The sequence below is a fragment of the Chanodichthys erythropterus genome, chromosome 19 (assembly GCF_024489055.1).
Source record: "Chanodichthys erythropterus isolate Z2021 chromosome 19, ASM2448905v1, whole genome shotgun sequence".
Classification (NCBI taxonomy): domain Eukaryota; kingdom Metazoa; phylum Chordata; class Actinopteri; order Cypriniformes; family Xenocyprididae; genus Chanodichthys; species Chanodichthys erythropterus.
In genome coordinates, this window is record NC_090239.1 from 19192098 (window position 1) to 19217016 (window position 24919).

Genomic DNA, 24919 nt, shown 5'->3' on the forward strand with positions numbered 1-24919 from the left:
CGTGTTCGTGGTCTGCAGGATCATAAAAAACTTACGTTTTTTACATTTCAGGTCGGTTTTTGATAAAATAGAGAAAACAGAACCATTTAGATGTATTATAAGTGTTTTATGTAGTTTAAAAATTACAACCATTAAAAACTGAAACTTTAATGTGCGTATGACGTTCATGGCAGCTGTCTGACTTGAGCGCGGGAACAGATGCGCGGCGCGCGCACAAGACTGTCAATCAGCGCGAGATCACTGAGTTGAGTAGATTCTGTCAGCTTTCTCTGAGGAATAAACGTGAGGTAAAATGTCATTTATATTCATTTATTTTTGTCAAAAAAGTTATTTTACACCCTTAATACGACGAGGGACATGACACTAACTGTTCCTGTGACAGCTACAGCAAAAGTTAATAAGTTATTTTTGAAACAGCCGCCACTTTAAAAAGATTTATGTAGATAACTTACTTAATACCGATTGACTCGGTTAACTAGTCGCCGAAACCGATGTATTTAATTTTAAACTTTCTTTTTAAATCATCTATAGTATGAAAGGTTTGGAAGACCAGGCTTTGGAGGATGAGTCGGGATACCAAGAAGATGAGGTGATTCACATTCATTTCTATGAGCCAGCCAATACAATTTCAGTCGTGTTAGTAAAGTCTTTAATATTACCTGTTTCAAAATACATTTAATGAAACCAAAAACTTTTAAATTAGAAATTTGTCTTTTACTTGTTTTTAACATTTTTTTTTAATAGCAAACAGTTCAGAGATGACATTAATACAACTTTGCATACATTACACAGAATGTATCAACAATACATCCAAATGTCATCTGAACATATGGAGAGAAATAAAAAGTTGACAATGACTGTTAAATAGCTTTTTTAAGAACATAAAGAAATGAGGATTTAAAAAAAAAGAAAGAAAAACACCAAAACAAGTAACTAGTACATGGAAGATATCATCATATCTATTCAAAAAAGAAATACATTTTTTGTTATTAATTACTCTTAGTGATTTGATTAAATGTTCTACTGCACATAAGAACTTGTTTGTGTGTGTATAACATGAATTAACAATGACATAATTTCCTATAAACCACCCCCTTAGGAATCCTTTTTTCAAGACATTGAGCTCTTACAGAAGCATGGCATTGTAAGTAAATTAATTATTATAAAAGTTATGATAATGTCATCATGACAGTGACTGATTCATACCCTTCTCTCTTAAGAACATGGCTGACATTAAGAAACTGAAGTCTGTAGGGATTTGTACTGTGAAAGGCATCCAGATGACCACACGCCGTGCTCTCTGTAACGTAAAGGGACTGTCTGAGGCTAAAGTGGACAAAATAAAGGAAGCTGCTGGAAAGTTGCTGGTAATTTGATGTGACGTCCTGTAATTTGATAGCATAATACATATTTTTCAATTGTATAGAGTTAATCTTATAGTAAAATTTTGTCTTCTTTCATGTAGACATGTGGATTTCAGACAGCATCTGAATACATTATAAAAAGGAAGCAAGTTTTCCACATCACAACTGGCAGTTTGGAGTTTGAGTAAGAAATAACTATGTTTATAGCTCTAAAATACAGAGCCCTGCAGATGACATGGAGAAAAAAACTTGATATCTTTGCCAAGATTGGAGTAAAATTAATTTTAAAATTTGGCCACAAATTAATAAGCTGGAACAAATTCTTATTTGTGGCTACAATATATGCCACATGTCATGTTGGGGCTCTGTACTCAAACCTACAAGCAGTCACCCGTTTTGTTTTTTTTACACAGGGCTGAACATTTGGTCTGATAGTCTTACATTATTTACATATGAAAGGAGAAATAATTTATTCATGCTTTGTTTAGCAAACTCCTTGGAGGAGGTGTGGAGAGTATGGCCATTACTGAGGCTTTTGGTGGTAGGGTGGTGTTATGATTATCAATCAAAATTAATTTTTTAAAATTTATTTTCCCGTACGTCAGTTCTACCAAAATGACATGTTTTTGTCTTTGTGAATCCTTTCCCATACTTACAGAATTTAGAACTGGAAAGACCCAACTCGCTCACACACTGTGTGGTAAGAACAACAATGTATTTTATATAAATGATATATTTGCAATTTAATTTTATTTTAGACCATTAATGTTACTCTTTTTCTCTTTTTCCTAAGTAACTGCTCAGCTTCCTGGTGAATATGGGTATTCAGGAGGAAAGGTCATCTTCATTGATTCTGAAAACACCTTGTATCATTTCTGAATTTGCTTTCTTTGTGTCAAATTGATTTTTCTAAAAATATTCAGTATAGAGAATCCCTTTTCTCCTTAATAATTGTGAACACCAGTCGGCCTGAGAGACTGAAGGACATAGCTGACAGATTCAATGTGGATCATGAAGCTGTACTGGATAATGTGCTGTATGCACGTGCATATACGAGTAAGAACTTCCCTCTGTTTTTATGCTGATTTTTTTTTTACTTAGAGTTTTGAAATGTCATCTTTTTTATTCATAGGTGAGCATCAGATGGAATTATTAGACTTTGTTGCAGCCAAGTTTCATGAAGAAGGAGGTGTCTTCAAGCTTCTGGTAAGTTATAGATGGAAGAAAGACTTCATTCTATCATTGTAAATGTTCTGAGCTTTACATTTTTAGGAAGTGATTTAACTTGATCTTGTGGCATTCAACAATTAAATTTTCACAGATAATAGACTCAATCATGGCTCTGTTCCGGGTGGACTTCTCTGGAAGAGGTGAGCTGGCTGAGAGACAGCAAAAGCTTGCACAAATGCTTTCCAGACTGCAGAAGATCTCTGAAGGTCTGTAAAAATCAACTTCTGTTATATAAATAATAGGAATAAAGACACTATTAGTATAATGGACCTGACATTAAACTTGATAGTAGTCAAGTCTTTACTTCATTTTTCCAACCTTCACTTCATCAATAAAATCTGTCATTTGTGGGATATAGAGTACAACGTGGCAGTGTTTGTTACCAACCAGATGACTGCAGATCCAGGAGCTGGAATGACGTAAGTAGAAACACTAAACAAATAGGAAAGGGAATGTTGTGGAATTTTAAACTGATTATTATGATCTTAGGTTTCAAGCAGATCCCAAAAAGCCCATTGGAGGACACATACTGGCACATGCCTCCACCACACGCATCAGCTTGAGGAAAGGACGTGCTGAGTTGAGAATTGCCAAAATATTTGATAGGTAATTTAAAGATTTTCTTGGTAACGCTTTACAATAAGGTTCCATTTCTTAATATTAGTTAACTAACAATGAGCATTACATTATGTAAATAGTTACAATATTTATTAATCTTTGTTAATTAAAAAAAATACAACTGTTCATTGTTCATTTGTGTTAGCTGAAGTCCATTAAAGATATTAACAACTTTTGATTTTAAAGGAACACTCCACTTTTTTTGAAAATAGGCTAATTTTCCAATTTTCCAGTTGAGTTTTACCATTTTCGAATCCATTCAGCCGATCTCCGGTTCTGGCGGTACCACTTTTAGCATAGCTTAGCATAGTTCATTGAATCTGATTAGACCGTTAGCATCGCGCTTAAAAATGACCAAAGAGTTTTGATATTTTTCCTATTTAAAACTTGACTCTTCTGTAGTTAAATCGTGTACTAAGACCGACGGAAAATATTATTTTATAATGATAATGATATTACGCAGCGCCCGTGAGCCCCTGCTTGCACAGGGAACGTGCCTTGCAACCATGGAGACGATTGTGAGAGACGCTGCATAATATTGCGCTGCTGCAGCCATGGAACGGCAGCAAAGTTCCTTGATTATTACGCCTGAATGAGAGTATAGTTCCTAGCCATATCAGCCTAGAAAATCACAACTTTTTATTTTCCGTCGGTCTTAGTACACGATTTAACTACAGAAGAGTCAAGTTTTAAATAGGAAAAATATCAAAACTCTTTGGTCATTTTTAAGCGCGATGCTAACGGTCTAATCAGATTCAATGAACTATGCTAAGCTATGCTAAAAGTGGTACCGCCAGAACCGGAGATCGGCTGAATGGATTCGAAAACGGTAAAACTCAACTGTTTAACTCTAGGGGAGTTGGAAAATGAGCCTATTTTCAAAAAAAGTGGAGTGTTCCTTTAATAATGCATTGTTAGTAAATGATAAAATTAACATATCATAACCAAGAGTATTTAAAAAGTATTTAAAAGTATTAATGTTAACAAATGCCTTCTTATTGTAAAGTGTTACTATTTTTGTTTTGCAAAGATAGAAATACATTGACATTGTTATGCACATTTATTTATATATTTAGACAGTTATATTATACAATTATCATTTGATTTAAATGCATCAAAACTGCTGCTTTTCTACAGCCCAGACATGCCAGAAAACGAGGCTACTTTTGCCATCATGGCTGGAGGAATAACAGATGCCAAAGACTAAAAATCTACACAGAAAGCATGTTACAAATCGACATTTTGTTCAAGATGGAATCTGTTCAAGTTAACAACACATAAACCAGTTGTACCTATTTATTTACATGTATATTTATTGTCTGTTTATACATTGTATTTATTCTTTATTTATACATCACACATCTGTTTATATATTGTATATTTTTAATTGTTTATTTATACAATGCCATTATAATTGTAAATCAAAAGTACATAAAAACGGTTTAATAAAATCTACTGCAGTCACATAGTTACTGTTAATATATTCCTATTTTTGAGTGTTGTACTTGTAGATTTATCATGATGGTCTTAATTTGAAAAGCTGTTGATGCGGCTGTTATCACACATGGTCTCTGCTTTCACAGTCGACATTTCTGCACTGCGCGCATGCAACATTCAGGATCAGCTAACTACTAGCTACACGTCCATGGTGTCGCAAGAAGACTAGGCGCCCCATGAACCATTTCAGCACATTTACGAGTTCCCCAATCCATCAGTTTACCTGGAATAGATACTGAAAACACAACAGACTTGGCTTTGGTCAAAACCGCCTTGTGTCAGCTATTCTAGTTAAAGCCACTATGGACTCGAGAGACATAGCCCCTGATTCGTGGGAACAGGAGGACGATGTTGAGGCCACGGCTGATACCGAACTTCAGTCCGCCTTCACCGGGCTCAACGTTAACGCTCCGGAATTCGTACCATCCTTTCTTTCTCGGGGTCCACCGGAAAACGATACGTCTGATGGTAAACTAACAGCGTTAATAAACCGACTGACAGCATTAATGCAGTCTGACCATAAAAGGGCTTTTAGCTGGAAATGTTTTCATCGGGCTAGCAGCACAGATGCCAGCGATTATTTGAGCGCTATCTTTACCATAGCCGAATGAAGATATTTTCATTTTACCTAGTCAGGTGTACGTTACTACTTTATAATATGTTGATTTAGGGCGTTTTAATACATATTTGTTAACTGTCATGAACTAATGCCCGGCTAGCTATGAGTATGGCAAGTTTAGCTGCCGACATCAGGATATTTACTGTTTCTCCACCTTCATTCATTCCACTTGTTAATACATGATAGTATGACGTACATAACACTAAATGAACTAGCACTTATTTTAAAAGTTTAATCAGATTTGTGTGCTCATTAATTGAACAACACTAATGAGCAATATGATTAAAATTATGTATGAGACGAATAGTGATATAATCGCAATTCTAGCTATTTTATACAACGCAGCAGCGGGTCGCCCCCTCATGGGTGCTGCCGTGTTTGACACGTGACCAGCTGTGTCGCACAATTAAGTTACTATTAATAATAGACAAATGACCTGATAATATTTGACACTTGTCTGTTTCAGTTTATTTAATATATTGTGTAAATTACAAGGGGGCATGTCCACGCCAACTTTGATAAAACTGTCAATATTATAGTCGAAATTTCCAGTTTGTTGTCACCTGTACACTGAAAGTATAAGTATTCAACTTCTGTCACAACAGTGAGCTGCTAAACAACCTAATTAAACTGTCTATAGATAACAAACTATTCTTAAAAAGGCATGAAATGGATGTTGCAATAGTCTTTTCTTCTCTATTGGGGGCATTTCCTCCGAGGAGGCAAGGGAGGCAGTGCCTCCTCAAGAAAATAATCCATATTACAGAGATAAAACAATGCAAGTATTACAAAATGTGACATTAAATCACATATTTTTCTAAAGTAACACTGTCCAACAGCGACAGCAGCAGGTAAAGTTGCAGCAACTGGCTGCGTCTCTCTTGCCTCCCCTGAGCCCATTGAGTTTTAACAGACCCCCTAAAGCGCAGTGGGTTTGGTGGGGGGTAATTGTGAATGAATAGGGTCATGTGAGTCGATGCTTCTATCGCGCTATGATTGGTTATGATCGGATGTTTTTGTGCGTGTTCCGCGTTTCACGAATCATTCTGAATGAACAAAATGATGACTTTAATGGGAAGCCTAATTAAAAAGTAAACAACTCACCCACTTAGATAACGCTGCGTTGTCACATCAAAATCAAACTTGAAATAGGCTGAAGACATGATGACTGTGGGGTATTTTTAGCGAGCAATCAACAATCAGTGAAATTAAATTCGTGGAGTATCTTCGACCAATGTTACCGAGCTTACCGAAAATAAGTTGACTTAAAAAGAACAGCTGAACATCAGTTCACCAAAAAAAAAAAAAAAAGTTTAAATTGTTACTGCCTTTAGTTGTTATTTTGGAATAAATGAAAAAATGCTTTAAACACTAACTTATTTATTAACAAGATTTATACTTTAATAAATATATGAATTTAAATAAAAGACATTAATTTATTTACATTTGATTTATTAAAATCAAGGGGGACTTTCCACTCTATGCCACCTATTCAAGTAAAACGGTATTGAAAAATAAATGTAGAGGGACTTAATTTAGTCCATTAATTTGATATTGCTGCAATCTCATGTGAGTGACAGCTTGTCCCGCCCTCGCACCAGTAAACACATCATCAGAGAAAAGATGTCATTGCAAGAGGGAAGGAAAATAATTTTGATTAAAGAATATGAGGGCACATAATTAAAAAAAAAAATGTGCACGGATAAATAAATACTGCAATAGTCCATAACAATAAGAATGGTCAGGTTTTTAATTTCATGGTGATCCTAAAACTGCCAGATTTACAACTGAGTTTAATTTAATGCTATCCAGTCATAACCCCTATCTCTTTAAACAGGCACTGATGCAGTGGCATGCATGGAGATCTCAGAACCAGTGGGTATGTTCATGTTTTTTGGATAACGGTCTATTAAGCTAGACTCTGATTTTCTACTTGGGTTTTGTGTTCTGGATATAGTGTTGCACTTCCACTAATGCTGCTTCATCAGCCATACAGAGAGCAACTTGGGCTTGTTACATCAGCACTCATGTGCTCATATTACAGGCCTTATTTATCCCTTTACTTACACCTCCAGCCACAGCTACTGACCCAGAGAAGCAGATGACAATGTTTCCAATATTTCTTGGATATTAATTGTATATGTTCAATGAGCTGTTAGGTCATTAGGTCAATAGAACTGTCAAAACAACAGATGCATTTCTTAATTTTTTGTCAGTGTAACTTGTTGCTTATCTTGATTTTGATTTTGTGTATTGTGGTTTGTGTATTGTTATGCAATACAATATATGTTAAAGGGATGGTTCACCCAAAAATGAAAATTTGATGTTTATCTGCTTACCCCCAGGGCATCCAAGATGTAGGTGACTTTGTTTCTTCAGCAGAACACAAATTATGATTTTTAACTTGTCGTCTGTCAGCCGTATAATGCATGTCAATGGGAACTTTGTCTATAAGAGCAAAAAAAAACTTGCACAGACAAATTCAAATTAAACCCTGCGGCTTGTGATGACACAATGATGTCGTAAGACGCAAAACGATCGGTTTGTGTGAGAAACCGAACAGTATTTATCATTTTTTACCTCTAAAACACCACTATGTCCAACTGCGCTCAGCATTCACTTAGTGAGGTCTGATCGCGCTCTGACAACGGAAGTAATGTCTAGCACTCACTGAAGTATACGCGCGAGACATCACTGCCGTTGTCAGAGCGTGATCAGACCTCACTAAGCGAATGCTGAACGCAGTTGGACATAAAAACATCAAATTTTCATTTTTGGGTGAACTATCCCTTTAATTGAAATTCATTTCATGTTCTGTTTAATTCTCTTAATCAGAATTAAGAGAATCAGCTTTTTTACCATTTTATTTAGGATTTTGTTAAGATACCTACATTTAAATAATTTTAAAGACTTATTGGGGCCCACTTGGAAGTTTGTCAAGGCCCCCTAGTGGCCCCCTGTCACCTGGTTGAGAAACACTGGCCTAAAGGAATAGTATTTTTCAAGTATTTTCCAGGAACAGGTCATTGTATTTTAGTAAGATTTAACATTGAATTCTGCATCCACTAAATTCAAATATGTTCCTTTGACTGTATCTCCACAGCTGCAGTGGAGAATGGAGAGACAGATGCCAGCGCAGTGGAGACGTGGGAGCAGAAGGGAGAGCTGGATGAAGAGGAACCAGGAGGTGGATCCCCGGCTGACACTGGATGCTGTGGGGATGAGGAACAGGATGAAATGATGGAGGAGGATGAAGAGATGCCGACCCCCAAGCTGCCTCCTCCTCTACCAGATGCCCCTAAGAAAGAACATGTGAATGTTGTGTTCATTGGACATGTGGGTATGTTAACATGTTTTTAGTGTCAGTGAAATTTTGGAAAACCACTAGCCACGGTGGCTGGTGAGCAAAAACGTTAATATAATATTTATTATTTATTTATCTGTTTGTTTGCCTGATTTATTTTTCTTTTGTACAGATGCAGGCAAGTCTACGATTGGTGGACAGATTATGTGAGTGAACCATGATTCTTTATTACAAAGTCTTGACTGCTATAACCTTCTGTTATACATTATGATATATGATGTGACAAAATGCATATTTAATTGTTTTCTATTAAGGTATCTAACTGGTATGGTGGACAAAAGAACGCTGGAGAAATATGAACGGGAGGCAAAAGAGAAGAACAGAGAGACTTGGTAAACAGTTTTATTTAATGATGTTTTGTTAACAAAATTCAGGAGGAGCAGGTGCAGATAATTAGACTAATTATCACAGGTGGAAGCATTCAGCTAATCAACCAACGGAGGTATATATACTGCAGACTTACCTCCGTTCGATTGACAGTTTATCAGCATCCCTTTACCACCCCATCTCCTCACTTCTAAATTCTATCTCTCATAACCACATCTGGGGGGAGTACTCTGGGTTCGGGCCAAAATTCCGAGCTCGGAGCTCTCCCCCTGGACAGCACGCCAAATACGCATTACTATCTCTATCTAATTATATGTTTATGTGAACTTGTGAATGCCTTTCTTACCATGCCTTTTCATGGAAATACTGCATAAGAGCATACATTTTTGAGGGTCATTAAGTCTCTTATGCTGCATTTATTTGATTAAAATACTGTAAAAACAGTAATATTGTGAAATATTATTTTTAAAATAAAATTTATTCCAGTGATGGAAAGCTGAATTTTCAGCAGTCATTACTCCAGTCTTCAGTGTCACATGATCCTTCAGAAATCATTCTGATATGCTGATTTGCTGCTCAAGAAACATTTCTTATTATTATTATCAGTGTTGAAAACAGTGTTCTGGTTAAATATTTTTGTAGAAATTGTGATCTTCAGAAAGTTCAACTATTAACCCTTATGTGTTGTTTGGGATATTTTCATCCACTATAGGGTGTTTTTGAGTCTTAATTTGGCCACAACTTTCTCTGTGTTTCAGCAAATTGAATGATTTTTGGTGACAAATCTACATATTTTGGGAAAAGGCTTTGAAAATTTTCAAAACCTTAAAAATACACTGTGGGCAAATTCACTACTCTTTTCGTTATGTCCGTGGATGAAAACATCCTCTAAATTAAACTGCTGTAAAAATGTATCAGATAAATATATATATATATATTTTTTTTTTTTTTTTTGCATAAATCTGTTAATCAACCTCAGTCCTGAACAAAACTACTAAATGTTTTTAAAAAAATCCAGGATTTGTACTCTTTTATTGCCAAGTTTATAAATGATGTCACTGATTTGGGGAAAAAAACACACAAAATGACTTATTTTCAAAATAAAATGTGATTGTGGACTGTTTTTCTTTTTTTACCTTTTTATCACAGTCTTGGACATATGAAAGATTAGTAACAACATTAGTTTTGATGCATTGTTAGTTGTTGTGCAGCATCAGATTTTTAATTTTTTCTCCCTCATTTACTGTTTGTGGCCGTTTTTGCCCCACTGACTTCCATTATAAGGACATTTTTTGATTGCAAAGCCATGACACCATATAATCATGCATTCTTGATTTATGGTGGTTTTCCCTGTTGGGAAGAGCTAAAATTTGTCATTTTTACAGTTGATCCCCAGGTGGCACCATTAACCCTTTAGATGCATACTTGCAACAGGGAACACCACTATTAATCAAGAATGCATGATTATATGCTGTCATGGCTTTGCAATCAAAAAATGTCATTGTAATGGAAGTCAGTGGGGCAAAAACAGCCACGAACAGTAAATGAGGGAGAAAAAATTAGAATCTGATGCTGCACAAAAACTAACAATGCATCAAAACTAATGTTGTAACTAATCTTTCACATGTCCAAGACTGTGATAAAAGGTAAAAAAAAAAATCCAGTCCACAATCACTCTTTATATTGAAAATAAGTCATTTAATAGTTTTGATCAGGACTGAGGTTGATTAACAGATTTATGCAAAAACAAATTTGAAAAAAAATATCTGATACATTTTTACAGCAGTTTAATTTAGTTGATGTTTTCATCTACGAACATAACAAAAGGGTAGTAAATTTGAACAATACACAAGGGTTAATTTGTTCTTCTTTTTTTTAATCTTACTGACCCCAAACTTTTAAATGGCAGTGTACATCATGTGACAAACATGGAGTTTAGTTAAAAAGCTTTTTATAAAATAAGAAAACCTAATGGCATAGTCACTTTTAGATGTCTGCGTGAGCTTTTCAAATGTTCATGCCTTTTTGAGTGAAATATTTGTTATCATGATGCAATCTGGGTTGAAATGACATGTCATTCATCTGTTATCCTTGCAGGTATCTTTCCTGGGCTCTAGATACAAACCAAGAGGAAAGAGACAAGGGGAAAACAGTAGAAGTTGGAAGAGCCTACTTTGAAACTGAGAAAAAGCACTTTACTATTCTTGATGCCCCGGGCCATAAAAGCTTTGTACCCAACATGATTGGGGGGGCATCCCAAGCTGACTTGGCAGTGCTGGTGAGTTCCTCTTGAAATGCCTCATTTATTTGCCTTGCAGCAGAGCTGATTGTTGCTTATAGCTCTGTAGCTAAGCTGTGCAAGTCATGTTGGATTGAGAGTACAAAATCAGAAAAAAGGTTTGGTAATAATTCTGAACATTTTTATTTCTTTTTTTCACATACTAATATATAGTATAAAATAATAAAATAATATAAAAATTAAGTTAAATTAATCAAAAGTGACAATAAATTTATATACAATCTCTCAAAAGATTTCTTTTTTCTTTTTTTAAATTCTGTTTTTGGCACTTTCTAAGAATCCTTCATAAAAATGTATCACAAAATGTTTCCATAAAGAATATTAAGCAGCAATTGTTTTCAACATTGATAATAATAAGAACTTTTTCTCGAGCACCAAATCAGCATATTAGAATGATTTCTGAAGGATCATGTGACACTGAAGACTAGAGTAATGATGCTGAAAATTTAGCTTTGCCATCACAGGAATAAATTACATTTTAAAATATATTAAAATTAATTATTTTAAATTGTAACCATATTTCACAATATTTTTATGTTTTTACTGTATTTTTGATCAAATAAATACAGCCTTGTTGAGAATAAGAAACTAATTTCAAAAACATTACCGACCGCAAACTTTTGAACGATAGTGTACAGTACATAAATGAAATAATAGGTTTTGACTTTATTTTATATAGATTTATTGACAAACACTTGTTTTCCTTTTCTTCAGGTCATCTCTGCCAGAAAGGGTGAGTTTGAGACCGGGTTTGAAAAAGGAGGTCAAACAAGGGAGCATACCATGCTGGCCAAAACAGCTGGAGTCAAACATCTGATAGTCCTCATCAACAAAATGGACGATCCCACTGTGAACTGGAGTTTGGATAGGTATGTTAAATAGAGTTTGACTTCTATCATTCTAATCCTTGTATCTGGTCCTTCTTTTACCAATTACTACACATTTACCCCACAGATATGAGGAATGTAAAGAGAAGTTAGTGCCATTTCTGAAGAAAGTGGGCTTTAATCCAAAGAAAGACATTCACTTCATGCCGTGCTCCGGACTGACAGGAGCCAACCTGAAAGAATCTTCTGAGTTGTGCCCCTGGTACACGTAAGTGTAACATGTTATTTTTCAGGCTACAATGAACATATGAAGATGAAATGACAATGACAATTGGCAGTTTACTTAAACTCTGAAATTTTATAGGGGATTGCCATTTATTTCACATCTGGACAGCCTGCCAAACTTCACCAGATCAATTGATGGTCCCATCAGATTGGCTATTGTGGATAAATACAAGGTAAGTGAAAGATGGTATAAATATAAACATTTTATGTCAAATTTAATAACATTTGCATATGCAGCATTCTCAAAACAGCATCTGTTGTTCCAAAATATAATATTCTGAGTGTCTATCAAGAGTGTCTTACTGTTCCAAATACTGCTATTGTCTCAGTTTCTGCTGATGATTGCTTTTTGGCAGGAAAGCATCTAGTATAATAGTGGTTCTCTACCCAGACAAAATGTGTGTGGTATTATGAAACCAATAATCTAAACTAAGCCCTGTGTTCAGCACATGTAATGAGATTAAGTTCCAAGTTAATTAAAGCCTTGCTTAGTTTCCTTGCTAGAGCTGGCAATTACCATCAGATTGAAGCCTCAGTAATTGGATAGAAAACATCTTCAAATATGCTTGACACCCAAGTGCAAAATAGTGTGTTACAAAATAGTGATACTGAATTATTAGTGTTTTTTAAGATTAACTTAAAGGGTTAGTTCACCCAAAAATGAAAATTCTGTCATTAATTACTCACCCTCATGTTGCTCCACACCTCTAAGACCTTCTTTCATCTTGGGAACACAAATTAAGATATTTTTGATGAAATTTGAGAGGTATGTGATTTGTCCATAGACAGCAACTTAGATTTAGTCCGAGAGCTTTCTGTCCCTTTGAAAATGTATGTACGGTATACTGTCCATGTCCAGAAAGGTAATAAAAACATCATCAAAGTAGTCCATGTGACATCGGTGGGTTAGTTAGAATTTGTTGAAGCATCGAAAATACATTTTGATCCAAAAATAACAAAAACTACGACTTTAGCATTGTATTCTCTTCCGGAATCCTTTCCATTGAATTGATTCCATTGAATCGTTTCATCTGTCGGCATTGGTAATGCACTTTTACGTCGTTGTTTTTGGCGATTAGGACATCCGCGACATGCACACTTACGTACCATTTTAAAAATATAGCAATACCAAAATACAAACAATGTAGAATAGCTTGAATACAGTGTGCGTCTCCCTCAGACTGTAAACGAAGCTATTTTTTTTGTGTTTTTGCACACAAAAAGTATTCTCGTCGCTTCATAAAATTAAGGTTGAACCACTGTAGTCACGTCAACTGTTTTAACAATGTCTTTTGTACCTTTCCGGACCTTGAAAGTGGTGGTTAAATTGCCATCTATGTGACACATACCTATCGGATTTCATCAAAAATATCTTAATTTGTGTTCCGAAGATGAACGAAGGTCTTACGGTTTTGGAACGACATGAGGGTGAGTAATTAATGACAGAAATTTCATTTTTGGGTGAACTAACCCTTTAAGTGAGCAGTAAATGATGGCAGAGATAATCTAAATGTAAAAAGGAAGAAATGTTTAGGCACAATTACATATTCAATAATAAATAAAAAATGTAAAATAGTTATCTTCTCTCATGAGATATTTGTTTTCATGTTATGCGTGGTACTAAAATTCTAAACTATTCTGTCAAAATGAACAATACTTTTAAATGTGAATTTAGGCCTCACAACATTATAATGTTATTGTTATAATGTTATAATATAGTGTTATTAAATTAAAGATTAAATGATGGCAGAGGTATTCTAAATGTAAAAATGGAAGAAATGATTCAATGGCACAAATAAATATTCAATAATAAATTTATAAAAATCTCTAATATCAGCCGAAAGAGTACATAATTCTGTTTTATAATCTCTTGTGCAGGACATGGGCACCGTGGTGCTTGGAAAACTGGAGTCTGGATGCATCGGAAAAGCACAACAGCTTATTATGATGCCAAACAGGGTAAGACTGTACAAAACAACAGTATGCATGAGAGAATGTCCTTCTTGTTTTGTTTGGTACAAATACATTATGTTGTTATCTTACCCATTATGTTGATCACAGTCAACGTCTGAAACACTGTTTGTTCTTATTTCCCAGCACACGGTGGAGGTGTTGAGTCTTCTCTCCGATGATGTGGAGACGGATTACGCCGGGCCTGGTGAAAACCTGAAGCTCCGGCTCAAAGGCATTGAGGAGGAAGAGATTCTCCCAGGTTTTATCCTATGCAATGCTGAGAACCTCTGCCACTCAGGGCGCACTTTTGATGCCCAGGTAATGATTCCAGCACTGATGCTAAAGATTATGAATATTAACTCATTTTTGTTTGAAAGATCTAATGGCTTTTTTCTTTGTTTTTGTTCACAGATTGTCATTATTGAACACAAATCCATTATATGCCCAGGTTACAATGCAGTACTACACATCCATACCTGCATAGAAGAAGTGCAGATTACAGTAAGTCATTTTGTGCGCACTTATAAAACATTCAGACGTTCATTCAAATCTCCACTATAGAGAGCAGAGCATTATGGTTTGGTAGCCTACGATTTTTAACTGTCATATTCCCCAAAAACCTCCTCATATAGGCGTTAATTTGTCTGGTGGACAAGAAGACAGGAGAAAAGAGCAAGACTCGCCCACGTTTCGTCAAACAAGACCAAGTATGCATCGCCCGTCTTAGGGCTGCAGGAACTATCTGCTTAGAGACTTTTAAAGACTTCCCTCAGATGGGACGCTTCACCTTGAGAGATGAGGGTAAGCTATATGAAAATGACGATTCAAACATGTATTTTCATATCATACATAAATGCAATGACAGATATAGTATTCCTTGAATACTAAAATGAAGATGTATTCATGATTTTTTTTAGGTAAGACAATCGCAATTGGCAAGGTGCTGAAGTTGGTACCTGAGAAGGACTAAATGTGGGTGGAAGGACTTCCGTGGTGCACTCTGGGATTGAGGAGGATGCAGTGATGTGTGCCTGCCAGATGTCCTCCAAACTGCTCCATCTTCCCACTGTGGATCAGTCTAAGAAAATTACTTTGGAAAAAGGACATTATCAAAGTGACAGTATCAATTTTAGGAAGAACATTAACATAGAAAGACAAGCTCAGTGTGACAGCTTTCTCATATTGAGAGCTCAGCTATGCCACTCATGTAGCCCAATTTTTAAAGCCAGTTTCTCTCTACTGGTACATATTCAATCTTAAAATGGATGCAATTTTCTTTTAAGGCATTGGCTTTTTCTTTTTATGTTAAAATACAGATGACAGAGGGAGTCTTGGTGAGGTTAATGCCATTCAAACATAACATTCAGATCACCCCCCCCACACACACACGCACACACATAAGAATGCAGGGTCTCTGGTTGCATATCACTTTATAACAACATCATCTGGACAGTTAGAGACTGCTGACTGTTTTATTATGGCATGAAAGGGGTCCATACAGGGTCAGAGCTTGCCAGTACCCTTGCTCTTTACCTGGAAAGCCCTGCAAGAGGCCTTGGTCCTTCAAATAAAATTACACTTATGTAAAGATGTAATCATGCACAAGATGAGCAGATGAATGTTTACTGTGATGTCATTACATAACAAATGACAAATACACCCATGCGATTAAAAAAAAGAACTTGTCACATCAGCTGGGGTAAATTCTGTACACTCCTGTTGGGGATGTAAACATCAAACTTCCAAAAAAAATAAAACACTAAAATGACTTTAAATGGATCTTTGCTTTTAGCTTTAGTTTGTTTATTTATTTGTTTATATTGTGTTCAGTATCCTGGAACTCACATTGAAGTTTGTATATTCTGGATTATTCTGCTAATGCACTATGGTCAATAGTTTAATTAAAGCAGCAAAGGAAGATGGGACCAAATGAACATGATAATGCAGAAAATAATCTGCCACTGATAAATTAAGTGGTATTTGGTATTAAGTGTGCTTAGACTTACGTTTAGACTATTTTAAAATTGATATATTTGTAAATTTATAAACGTCCACCAGAAATGGAGAATCTAGGGAACTGTTTACTAATCGTTTTAAATTATATATAATCAGTTTATATTATTATTATAAATATTATGTAACATAATAAAAAAATAGAATAATATATTAAACCATCCGTTTTCGAGGTCTGTAAAACTTATTTTATTTTAAAAATAGGCCTGGATTAAAAAAAAAAAGTTTTGTTGTGCTGCAGAAAAGTATCTAAGCATCCCACTACCTAATACATTTTCAAAATAAAAGTCTATGTAACGTTTACGGAAAATGCGCATGCGCCTTGTGCTTACTTTACACACGTGCAACATGGAGTCGCCACGAGAAGAATTGGTTCTCGATCGGTCTCAGGTAAACGAGCAGTATTTGATAGTTTCTTTTCCTCAAATATTTATTGTGTTTTATACATTTTTTTTGGTGTGTATATTTACGATTGGGTGGGTAACGTTACCTTGTTAAAATCTATTGTCAAACAAGGCTGCAAGTTGGCTAACCGTTTTACAAGCTAAGCAACCAAGTTCTCGAAGTTTAGTGTTTATATATATATATATATATATATATATATATATATATATATATATATATATATATATATATATATATATAATTAGTTTGCTTTGACGTTTTATATATGTGCTTGTGCTCAATGAAGTTAACATTGTTCATGACTATGACAATGACTGATTCTATGGCTGTTTCTGACGTTGAATATTAGGTTTACTACTGTTGAAAACACGATTAATTTAGTTAAAACATGTATTACAGGTGAAGAAGGCTGTACAGGCTTTACAGGCATATATAAAGAGCAACTCCTCGTCCCAGAAACTTTTCCAGAATGAGGGCCAGGTCGTCTCTCTACTGTTTACTCAATGGAAAATCCCTAAGAAGGAGCAAATCATTCGCATGTAAGTTTTCTTAAAGGGAAATTTGAAGTTATTGATTCATTGAATCCAGTCATTTATTTCTGAGATACTTAATTGACTTCAGTATGTTACTGCTCTTAATAAGTATGCTTTGCCCTACAGTCCTTTACCCAACGCGCTGAGAACAGAATCAGGAGACGTGTGTCTCTTCACTAAAGATGAACCCAACATGACCACAGAACAGACGCGCAGATTCTACAAGAAGTTACTCACGGAAAGAGGGGTCAAACGTGTCATAGAGGTATGATTGGTCTAATCCTGCAATGCTTTTAGCTATTATTATTATTATTATTATTATTATTATTATTATTATTATTATTATTATTAGTTTACCAGATGTAGATGCACTTCAGCAAACCCTGTCCTTCTGTCTCAGTGCTGGGCATGGGTTAAAAAGTGCTAAAGTACCTCAAAGTGTATCCAGACGAGTCTCCTTCTCCATTAGAGCTTGTCTCTACAAACTTTGAAACAACCAAGCAGGTCTATTTTATATGACAGTATGTACTGGAACATCTAAAATACGTTTACATCAATTTTTCTCTTGTTAGGTGATTCCCTTCAAGATGTTGAAAACTGAGTATAAGCCATTTGAAGCCAAGAAAAAACTGCTAGGCAACTTTGATTTGTTTCTGGCAGACGCACGCATTCGACGCAGGTTACCCTCTCAAATCGGGAAACATTTCTATTTAAGGAAGAAGTAAGTTTGCATTTAAATGCACAACAAAACTAGTTCACAAAAATAGGTCAGAATTGACATGTATTGCATCCATTAGATATTTAAATGCTTAGTTTTATGATTATAGCTCTGTCGGCTTTATTGTGGGCGAAAAACATATAATGGAATGCAGTACAATGTTGAAAGATATACAAATATACATTCCACAAGCCTGTTATATCATATTTAATACTCACATTTTTTTGTATGATTTAACAAATGATGTATGGATAACCAAGTGAACCCAAGTTGCTTCAGTTCAGAAAGTGTTAATCTTGAATTAAGATTTTACAGCAAAAAGACACTTGTACCACATTTTGAAGGGGGATGTATTTAGAATTACTAAAAGGCATTTTACTTGCTAAAAAGTGTAGACTGTCAGTTGAACTGAAGGCATGTGCTAGATTGTGTACAACAGGATATTCAGCAAAGTTGTGATCATGTTTATGATTGAAAATTTACTATACAGTACGCTTTATAGTTTCTCAATTCTCAGTTTTTTTCCAACCCTAATCAAACTAAACTAAAGCTAATCGATGTCTTCAGGATTACTAAAAAGATATAGGCAGTTTGAATTAAGATTGATTAAATGAACAATATGCATCAATACAAGAACATCAAGATAATTATTGCACGTCTGGAGCTTTGAAAAGTAGTCATGCCTATCATTAAGCCTATTATTAGGGCCCAAGCGAAAATTCGCGCAGGGCCCTGTTGTTCTTCTAAGGATTATTAGGGCCCAAGCGAAAATTCGCGCAGGGCCCTCTTGTTCTTCTAAGGATTATTAGGGCCCAAGCGAAAATTCGCGCAGGGCCCTCTTGTTCTTCTAAGGATTATTATTATTATTTTTTTTTTTTTTTTTTTTTTTTTCCGTCTTCCGGGGCTTTTTGGGGGCCTTAACATGCTCAAAAACTCTTGAAAATTGGCACACACATTGGAATCCGCGGCCATTAGGACGCCGGAGAGGCTGGTACCCGGGCGTGGCAGGGGGGCTCGACAGCGCCCCCTTGAAAAAAGTCTGAAAATTTGGTCCATATATTAAACATGCTTGCACGTATTAGTATGAAACTCGGTACACATATAGACCTCATCGGTCCGAACAACTTTCGCGCTCTAAGTTAATCGCCACGCCAACAGGAAGTCAGCTATTAAGGGTTGTTTGAAAAACGCATGCTCTGGAATTTGATATACTCCTCCTAGACGATTAATCCGATCGCCACCAAACTCGGTCAGCATGAAGTCAAGACACTGATGATTAAAAATTGCCAGGGGATTTTTGATATCTCGAACGGTTTGGCCGTGGCGAGGCAACGAATTTATGGCGAGAAAAAGGAAACAGGAAATGTGTTATAACGTCTTAATACATATATTGATCTTTATGAAACTTCACGAGTGTGTTCGTTATAGGAGTCTGATCACATGGATGTGACTATTGTGAGTCAAAGTTATAGCGCCACCAACTGGCAGCAGGAAGTGTATCACTTTTTGAAATGTTTTGAGATCACCCTCTTATTTTTACCTGATTTGCTTCAAACTTCATCAGTGTAATGTCAATACACAGCAGATGTAGACCTATGACAGGATTTTTGATATTTGAAATATTGTTGCCATGGCAACAGGTCAAACTGTAATAATATTCTTGAGTGTTTTTGAGGCTCTTAACATGCTTCAAATTGCATGAAACTCGACACACACATCAATATTGTCAACCAGTAGACATGGACAAAGCCATAGAAATGGGCGTGGTGGAGGGGCTCAGTAGCGCCACCTTTTGACAAAAGTGGGGGGGTTAGTTTTTCCTACAGTCACCAAACTCGGTACACATATTATTCTCATCAAGCCGGACAATTTTCTAATTTACATTCATTAGCTCCGACCAACAGGAAGTCAGCTATTTTGGTTTGAATGTTAATTTTTTGAAAAAACAGGCTATGAATTTTATACTACTACTCCTACAGGGTTTATCCAATTTACACCAAGCTTTTTTTAACTTGTTGCGAACACATTGAAGTTGTTTATTTGCAAACGGATTTTGGATATCTCGAACGGTTTGGCCGTGGCGAGGCAACGAATTTATGGCGAGAAAAGGGAAACAGGAAATGTGTTATAACTTCTGCATACATTGATTGATGTTTATGAAACTTCAGGAGTGTGTTGGTTGTAGTAGTCTGATCACATGGATGTAACTATTGTGAGTCAAAGTTATAGCGCCACCAAATGGCAGCAAGAAGTGTATCACTTTTAAAATGCTTTGAGATCACCCTCTTATTTTTACCTGATTTGCTTCAAACTTCATCAGTGTAATGTCAATACACAGCAGATGTAGACCTATGACAGGATTTTTGATATTTGAAATATTGTTGCCATGGCAACAGGTCAAACTGTAATAATATTGTTGAGTGTTTTTGAGGCTCTTAACATGCTTCAAATTGCATGAAACTCGACACACACATCAATATTGTCAACCAGTAGACATGGACAAAGCCATAGAAATGGGCGTGGTGGAGGGGCTCAGTAGCGCCACCTTTTGACAAAAGTGGGGGTTAGTTTTTCCTACAGTCACCAAACTCGGTACACATATTATTCTCATCAAGCCGGACAATTTTCTAATTTACATTCATTAGCTCCGACCAACAGGAAGTCAGCTATTTTGGTTTGAATGTTAATTTTTTGAAAAAACAGGCTATGAATTTTATACTACTACTCCTACAGGGTTTATCCAATTTACACCAAGCTTTTTTTAACTTGTTGCTAACACATTGAAGTTGTTTAATTGCAAACGGATTTTGGATATCTCAAACGGTTTGGCCGTGGCGAGGCAACGAATTTATGGCAAGAAAAGGGAAACAAAGTGTTATAACTTCTGCATACATTAATTGATTTTGATGAAACTTTGGCTTAGTCTTCGTTGTACAAGGCTGATCACATGGATTTGAGTATTGTGATTCAAAGTCATAGCGCCACCAACTGGAAGCAGAAAATGTGTCACTTTCAGCATACATTGAGATCACCCTCTTATTTTTACCTGATTTGCTTCAAAATTCATCAGAATAATGTTAAAACTTGGCACATGTAATCCTTTGAAAATGGGCAGGGAGGAGGGGCTCTATAGCGGCACCTTGTAGTGCAGTAAATGTGGAGTGAATTTGACATAGTCCTTTGATGTTTAACCGTTTTAAGTGCCTATTGCCCGCTGTGCACAGTTGCCCTGAAGCCACCGGGGTGGCGGTGCCACCGGGCTTGGGCCCGCCATCGCTGCTCGCAGCTATATTTTTTAGTTTGTTCTTATCAGCGATAAACAAGTGATAAAAGTCTGCTTCTAAATGTGTATCATTGTTCTGCAATCTGCAAATTTTTTTATTATATCTGTAATTTCATGTTAAGGTAAAAGATTTCCCCCACACACATTTTGCAACAAGTTCAAGTTTGTTATGTGGATTTGATTTCATGAAAGTGATGTCTTTGTGAGCTGTATGAATAATATTGCCACACTATTGACAATAAACAATGGTCTTTTTTTCCCCCCAATGTTAATTCTGAATGACGTTCATTGAAATTCTGCTTCTATGTCAGGTCTCCTCTGTCTGTGAATCTAGAGAGTAAACATCTGGCCAGATACATGGAACGCCTCATTCATGGCACCACCATCAGTGTCTCAAACAAAGGCTCTTGTTGGTATGAATATTGTTTATTTTCTCTGATACAGTTACAGTAGGTAGAAGCACTGCAGCAAACCATTTCCTGCTCCATATGCTGCTGGATATGGGTTAAAAATGTGCGATAGTAACTCATAGTGTATCCAGACAGGTCTCCTCGTCTGTTGGAACTTGTCTCTACAAACTATGAAACATTTCTCTTCCAAATTTCCAAAAATGTTTTCAGTTGCCCTGATTGTGTGTTTTACCTTTGCAGCATGGCACGTGTAGCACATTCTGGCATGACGGCAGATGAGATAGTTGAGAATGTGATCACGGCAGTTTCCACTATTTCATCAAAGTTAGCAACAGTGAGTAGAGCGAGTAAAGAGTTTTGTGTATAACCAGCCCACTTTCTTTTCGCGGTATCATTCGATACTCATTTATTGGGATGTTTGTTTCTGTTCAAGTTTTTTGACCTACAACCTTAAATCTGTTTCCCTCACAGACAGGAACAAACATAAAGATCATCCATTTGAAGAGTGAGACCTCAGTTGCGCTGCCCATCTACACCTCTGATTTGAGTCATGTTCAATTGTTGGAGGAGGCCCAGAAGAAAGCTCGTTTAACAAAGGTGAAGTTGCTTAACATAGGCAAAACAGATATGTGGCCAAAAAATGAGCAGTCATTAGGTTTACCCTTTACCCTTTTTAGGGAGCACAAAAGAGGAAGAAAGAAAATGAGAAAACAGAAGAATCAGAGCTGATCACTAAAGAAACTGAGAAAGATATAGACAGTGAAGAGGAGGAAATACCACAGCTGGTGCCAATTGAGACGCCAGCCAAAAAGCCAAAACAGGAGGTCAGTGTCTGCACATTTAGTAAAAACAGTATTTACACTGCATGGATGTTAATGCCATAATAGTGTTGTGTGTAATATTTTTATTTTTTTACAGGGCATATCCAAAAAAGGATTGAAAAAAGCACCTAAGCCTGCTGGCAAAGGACTTAAGAAAACTGTAAAAGACAAAAAACTGGCCAAGGTCACAGAGCCTGACCTGAAAAGAAAAGCTAAAACAAATAAAATCTGAAATGCAATTAATGTGCAGCTTTCTCGTCCTGTCAACAAATTACGTGGATATATATATAACAAGAATTTGTATTATACATGGTTGTTTATGAGGTTTTTGTGAACATTTGTTCTGACAGATCAAGTGAATTAAAAGAATTCTAAATCTGATGGCTTTTGTGAATTCATTTAAAGGGGTGATTATGTTTTCACTTTTTTTACTTTAGTGTGTAATGTTTCTGTTAGAGCATAAACACCATCTGCAAAGTTACGACAATCAAAGTTCATTGCAAAAGGAGCTTTTTCAACAGCCTGGTGGTCACCGTGATTTTGCCAAGTAAGACATGTTCCTGGATCAACATCTTTGTTGATCCTGGAACAACATTCCAATCAACTAATCAGATTTGAGGGACAAGTTTACCGTTTGTCAAGTTTAGGCTTGCAACCAGGGTTAAGTGCTTCTACAGCAATGTTATTCACCTATATTTCCCCTCTGATTTTAGAGATAAGTTATGTGTAGGATTAGGTTTAGGGGTAGATATTAAGACTACATTTTCAGACAGGAATGTTGTTCCAGGATCAACAAAATAAGTTGATCCAGGAACATGTCTTACTTGGCAAAATCACGGTGAGCGTCCCTGAGAACACGCAACAGAGGGGGTGAGGCCATGTTGGGCTGCTTTAGAGAAAAGTTGTAGTAGAGTGTTGTTACCATGCTGTCATTTTACGCCGGACTGCTTCATAAATGAGGGTAAATTCAATGCTGGATTTGTACAAAAGATTAACATGGTAGTTGATGAGTTAAATCAACTCCACACCAACTATAGAAATTTATTCACTAACCATTCAGAAATGTCCAGATGCATTCTAAATGTAACTTCTTCCTGAGTCTCTCCATCAGTGTCCGACTTTGGTTTGAACAATGTAAGGCTGAACACCGTTACTGACATTTGTTATTTTGGCTGCGTGAGATTCTCCAGTTTTGTTGTTGAGCAACTGAAGTGAGCTATTAAAACACCGCCCTCTTCTGGAAAGCGGCCAGGAACAGCAGCTCATTTGCATTTAAAGGGACACACAAAAAGGTGTGTTTTTGCTCACAGGCAAATTCGACAAGCTATAATAAATGATCTGTGGGGTATTTTGAGCTGAAACTTCACAGACACATTCTGGGGACACCAGAGACTTACATCTTGTATAAGGGGCCTTATAGGTCCCCTTTAAATGAAGTCAGTATCTGGTTTGTCAGCTTTGATTTTACAACCTTCTGTTTACAGGAGGTCTGTGTAATGGATGTATTAAATTACATGCATTTGATGAGCTAGACAAAGTGTTGGACCAGCTGCTCCTCTGTTTGTACTGCTGTTCCTGCTCACACCGGTGTTTTCACATGTGTTTGTTGTGAGTTCTTCCTCTTGGTTTGGCAATGGTCATCTAGTCACTGAGTGTAAGTCCCTTGTTTTTTAAATTACCTGTTTTGGTCAAGAAAGATGTTTTGAACCGTCTTTTGAGACTATTGTCTTTATGTCTGTGAAGCTGATTACAACCAGAGGAACCAATTGGTCTCAGAATACAAACAGAAGGCAAGTAAAAAGCTGTTTTTGATGCTATTAGCAATGTTTAGATTATATTGTTAAAGGGATAGTTCAGCCACAAATTAAAATTGTGTACTTACCCTCATATTGTTTCAAAACTACAATGTCTGCTGTGGAACAACATGTATATTTAAAGAAATGTCTCCGTGTTCATTATGTCCATCCATTCCAGTGGAGATTAACCAAGCATTTATATTTTGCGTTCCCCAGTAAAAGACAGTTTTGGAATGACATGAGGGTAAGTAAATGACAGAATTTTCATTTTTTTTTGCTGAACTATCACTTTCAGAAAGACATTATAAACAAAGTGACAAAAACAAAATAACAAAATTGTACAAAGTGAGTGACATTAAAGGATTAGTTCACTTTCTAATTAAAATTTCCTGATAATTTACTCACCCCCATGTCATCCAAGATGTTCATGTCTTTCTTCAGTCGAAAAGAAATTAAGGTTTTTGATGAAAACATTCCAGGATTTTTCTCCATATAGTGGACTTCAATGGAGCCTAAAAGGTTGAAGGTCAAAATTACAGTTTACAGCGACCCCAGAT

At 36.1% G+C, this 24919-nt stretch overlaps 3 protein-coding genes and 2 non-coding genes across 7 annotated transcripts; all 5 read left to right on the forward strand.

Annotated features, from left to right (window-relative positions):
* The first annotated feature begins 189 nt into the window (after positions 1-189).
* dmc1 (DNA meiotic recombinase 1) lies at positions 190-4584 on the forward strand. 2 transcript variants are annotated; one of them, XM_067369338.1, is made up of 14 exons: positions 190-287; positions 532-589; positions 1100-1144; positions 1221-1367; positions 1466-1548; positions 1853-1905; positions 2023-2064; positions 2158-2230; positions 2329-2420; positions 2497-2570; positions 2686-2800; positions 2953-3013; positions 3084-3200; positions 4350-4584. In XM_067369338.1, exons 2-14 carry the CDS (start codon positions 533-535, stop codon positions 4417-4419), a joined length of 1029 nt encoding a protein of 342 aa, XP_067225439.1. In that variant the 5' UTR covers positions 190-287; position 532; the 3' UTR covers positions 4420-4584. The 2 variants fall into 2 exon arrangements, with proteins under 2 accessions (XP_067225439.1, XP_067225440.1); XM_067369339.1 differs by having other exon boundaries at positions 3095-3200; positions 4350-4433.
* A 218-nt stretch (positions 4585-4802) lies between these two features.
* gspt1 (G1 to S phase transition 1) lies at positions 4803-16153 on the forward strand. Of its 2 annotated transcripts, XM_067369761.1 has the most exons (14): positions 4803-5177; positions 7166-7207; positions 8432-8668; positions 8805-8838; positions 8947-9024; positions 11117-11297; positions 12033-12187; positions 12273-12413; positions 12510-12603; positions 14309-14389; positions 14528-14701; positions 14795-14884; positions 15016-15184; positions 15301-16153. In XM_067369761.1, exons 1-14 carry the CDS (start codon positions 5012-5014, stop codon positions 15351-15353), a joined length of 1695 nt encoding a protein of 564 aa, XP_067225862.1. In that variant the 5' UTR covers positions 4803-5011; the 3' UTR covers positions 15354-16153. The 2 variants fall into 2 exon arrangements, with proteins under 2 accessions (XP_067225862.1, XP_067225863.1); XM_067369762.1 differs by lacking the exon at positions 7166-7207.
* A 558-nt stretch (positions 16154-16711) lies between these two features.
* Positions 16712-22941, forward strand: rsl1d1 (ribosomal L1 domain containing 1). The gene is made up of 9 exons (XM_067369456.1): positions 16712-16786; positions 17201-17340; positions 17461-17599; positions 17907-18055; positions 21647-21748; positions 21986-22079; positions 22217-22342; positions 22423-22569; positions 22664-22941. The coding sequence occupies exons 1-9, from the start codon at positions 16712-16714 to the stop codon at positions 22796-22798; spliced, it is 1107 nt and encodes a 368-aa protein (XP_067225557.1). The 3' UTR covers positions 22799-22941.
* On the forward strand, positions 17703-17832 carry LOC137008367 (small nucleolar RNA SNORA55). Its single transcript, XR_010892794.1, has one exon. It is a non-coding gene; the product is annotated as a small nucleolar RNA SNORA55 (small nucleolar RNA).
* LOC137008368 (small nucleolar RNA SNORA55) lies at positions 21795-21926 on the forward strand. Its single transcript, XR_010892795.1, has one exon. It is a non-coding gene; the product is annotated as a small nucleolar RNA SNORA55 (small nucleolar RNA).
* Positions 22942-24919: the final 1978 nt, after the last annotated feature.

Coding starts and splice junctions, on each gene's coding strand:
- dmc1 (XM_067369338.1), top strand. CDS start 533: ATGAAAGGTTTGGAAGACCAGGCTTTGGAGGATGAGTCGGGATACCAA. Junction 1,549..1,852: donor ACTGGCAGTTTGGAGTTTGA/GTAAGAAATAAC, acceptor TGCTTTGTTTAG/CAAACTCCTTGGAGGAGGTG. Junction 3,014..3,083: donor GATCCAGGAGCTGGAATGAC/GTAAGTAGAAAC, acceptor TTATGATCTTAG/GTTTCAAGCAGATCCCAAAA.
- gspt1 (XM_067369761.1), top strand. CDS start 5,012: ATGGACTCGAGAGACATAGCCCCTGATTCGTGGGAACAGGAGGACGAT. Junction 12,188..12,272: donor GTGAACTGGAGTTTGGATAG/GTATGTTAAATA, acceptor TTTACCCCACAG/ATATGAGGAATGTAAAGAGA. Junction 14,885..15,015: donor TAGAAGAAGTGCAGATTACA/GTAAGTCATTTT, acceptor CTCCTCATATAG/GCGTTAATTTGTCTGGTGGA.
- rsl1d1 (XM_067369456.1), top strand. CDS start 16,712: ATGCGCCTTGTGCTTACTTTACACACGTGCAACATGGAGTCGCCACGA. Junction 18,056..21,646: donor CATTTCTATTTAAGGAAGAA/GTAAGTTTGCAT, acceptor CTTCTATGTCAG/GTCTCCTCTGTCTGTGAATC. Junction 22,570..22,663: donor CCAAAAAGCCAAAACAGGAG/GTCAGTGTCTGC, acceptor ATTTTTTTACAG/GGCATATCCAAAAAAGGATT.